The 1,499-nt window shown below is 39.4% G+C and overlaps 1 protein-coding gene across 1 annotated transcript; it reads right to left on the bottom strand.

Annotated features, from left to right (window-relative positions):
• Positions 1-407: 407 nt before the first annotated feature.
• Positions 408-1,211, bottom strand: LOC104587256 (uncharacterized). The gene has a single exon (XM_010244792.3). The coding sequence runs from the start codon at positions 1,045-1,047 to the stop codon at positions 532-534; it is 516 nt and encodes a 171-aa protein (XP_010243094.1). The 5' UTR covers positions 1,048-1,211; the 3' UTR covers positions 408-531.
• Between the last annotated feature and the right edge of the window lie 288 nt (positions 1,212-1,499).

The raw sequence follows: 1,499 nt of genomic DNA, 5'->3' as shown, positions 1-1,499 counted from the left end.
TAGACAGATTCCAGCTAGATGAAGTAATCATCCAGGCAGCATTTAAATTAACGGGCATGTGATTTTATGTCTTCATATTTACATCCAAAGGCATGCAAAATAATTATAATAAAAAGCCGATATTATGTTCTTGTAAATTCCCATTCACTTTTACTTGTAAATTCCCATGACCGTTTACTGACAGAATTACGCATCCCATATCTAAGTTTTTCCATCAACAAATTTATTCCCAAGAAGTGATTAAGAAGAAAATATTGTTATAAGGTTACCCACTGGAAAAACAAGAATACCATACTCACATTGAGGACAGCTTAAATTTCATTTCATCTCTTCTCTACCTATATGTTTGTAATTGCAGGCGGATCAGAACTGCAAATGGGCATACTAAAGCTAGAACACAGGTTAAATTGCTAAACTCATATTACTGTCTTTTAAATCTATTTCATCGATAATTCGATACACAATCCGAGAAAGTAATTCAAAAGCCTGCCTCAGGAAAACCCTAGAATCCTTAATACATTACTATGAAACTCAGTAAAGATAACCCGGAATCTTAATGCGAATAAAAAGCATACTCATGACATAAGCAATGACAACTGACGAGATCCCAGCAGAAGCAAAGGAGACCTTGACGCTCTTGGCACGGTTGCGATCAAGTGCGAGATCCATGAGAACGATACCGATACCTCCAAGGACGAACATGAAGCCTGAAGAAAGCCCTTCGATGATGTACTGACCGTTGACACGTCCCGGGAGAAATACGACCGGTCGGACGGCACCGGTGGCACGATCTTGAGTGCTCCCTATGCCAGGGGGTTCAACGATCACGTCGTAGACAAAGCCAGAGACGACCATGAAGTAGGTAAGCAGGATGAGAGCGTAGACGGTCATGGCGGAAGGGAGAGAGATGGAGGGAAGTTTGAGGCGCATTCGAGGGGCGCGAAGGAAGCTGTAAGGGAAGATTCTCAAGATGTAGAAAAGGGGATCCATGGAATCCATTTGATCCACTGAAGCAGAACTCAAAGTGGTTTCGGCTTTTGGAGGCATTCTCGATCTAAGCCTTGATTTGATCTAAACTGCTTAGGGCTTGAAATCCTTCCTCCAACTATTTGCCGTGAACTTTCCTCCTGTAGATCAATTTGAGAGACTAGAGATGAAGTAAAAGATGTTAGCAGTTAGCTGATCTACGGAGCGTTTTTGGCTTAAGGAAGCTAAAAATGACTTTTAGCGGTTTGGTTGCGTTGTCGTGAATTACTTTCATTAGAAAAGCAAAACTAAGGCAAAAAGCAATTTGAAACTGCTTAGGCCTATCACTTGTCCAAGCATCCATGTCTTGGATAAATTTTTATTAAAAACAAAAAGAATTACTAATGTTTTGTTTAGATAAACTGTTGCTTTTGAGCTTTTTACTGCCAAAAAAAAGTTATGTTTGGTGAGAGTTACCCTATTGAAAACAAAATTACAAAATAAGAAATCAACAAAAAAAGGCAATTAAAATT

The sequence above is a fragment of the Nelumbo nucifera genome, chromosome 1, assembly GCF_055504915.1.
Source record: "Nelumbo nucifera cultivar China Antique chromosome 1, China Antique-T2T, whole genome shotgun sequence".
Lineage (NCBI taxonomy): Eukaryota > Viridiplantae > Streptophyta > Magnoliopsida > Proteales > Nelumbonaceae > Nelumbo > Nelumbo nucifera.
Note: the sequence above shows the minus strand (reverse complement) of the source record. Positions and strands in the feature narration are given on the sequence as shown.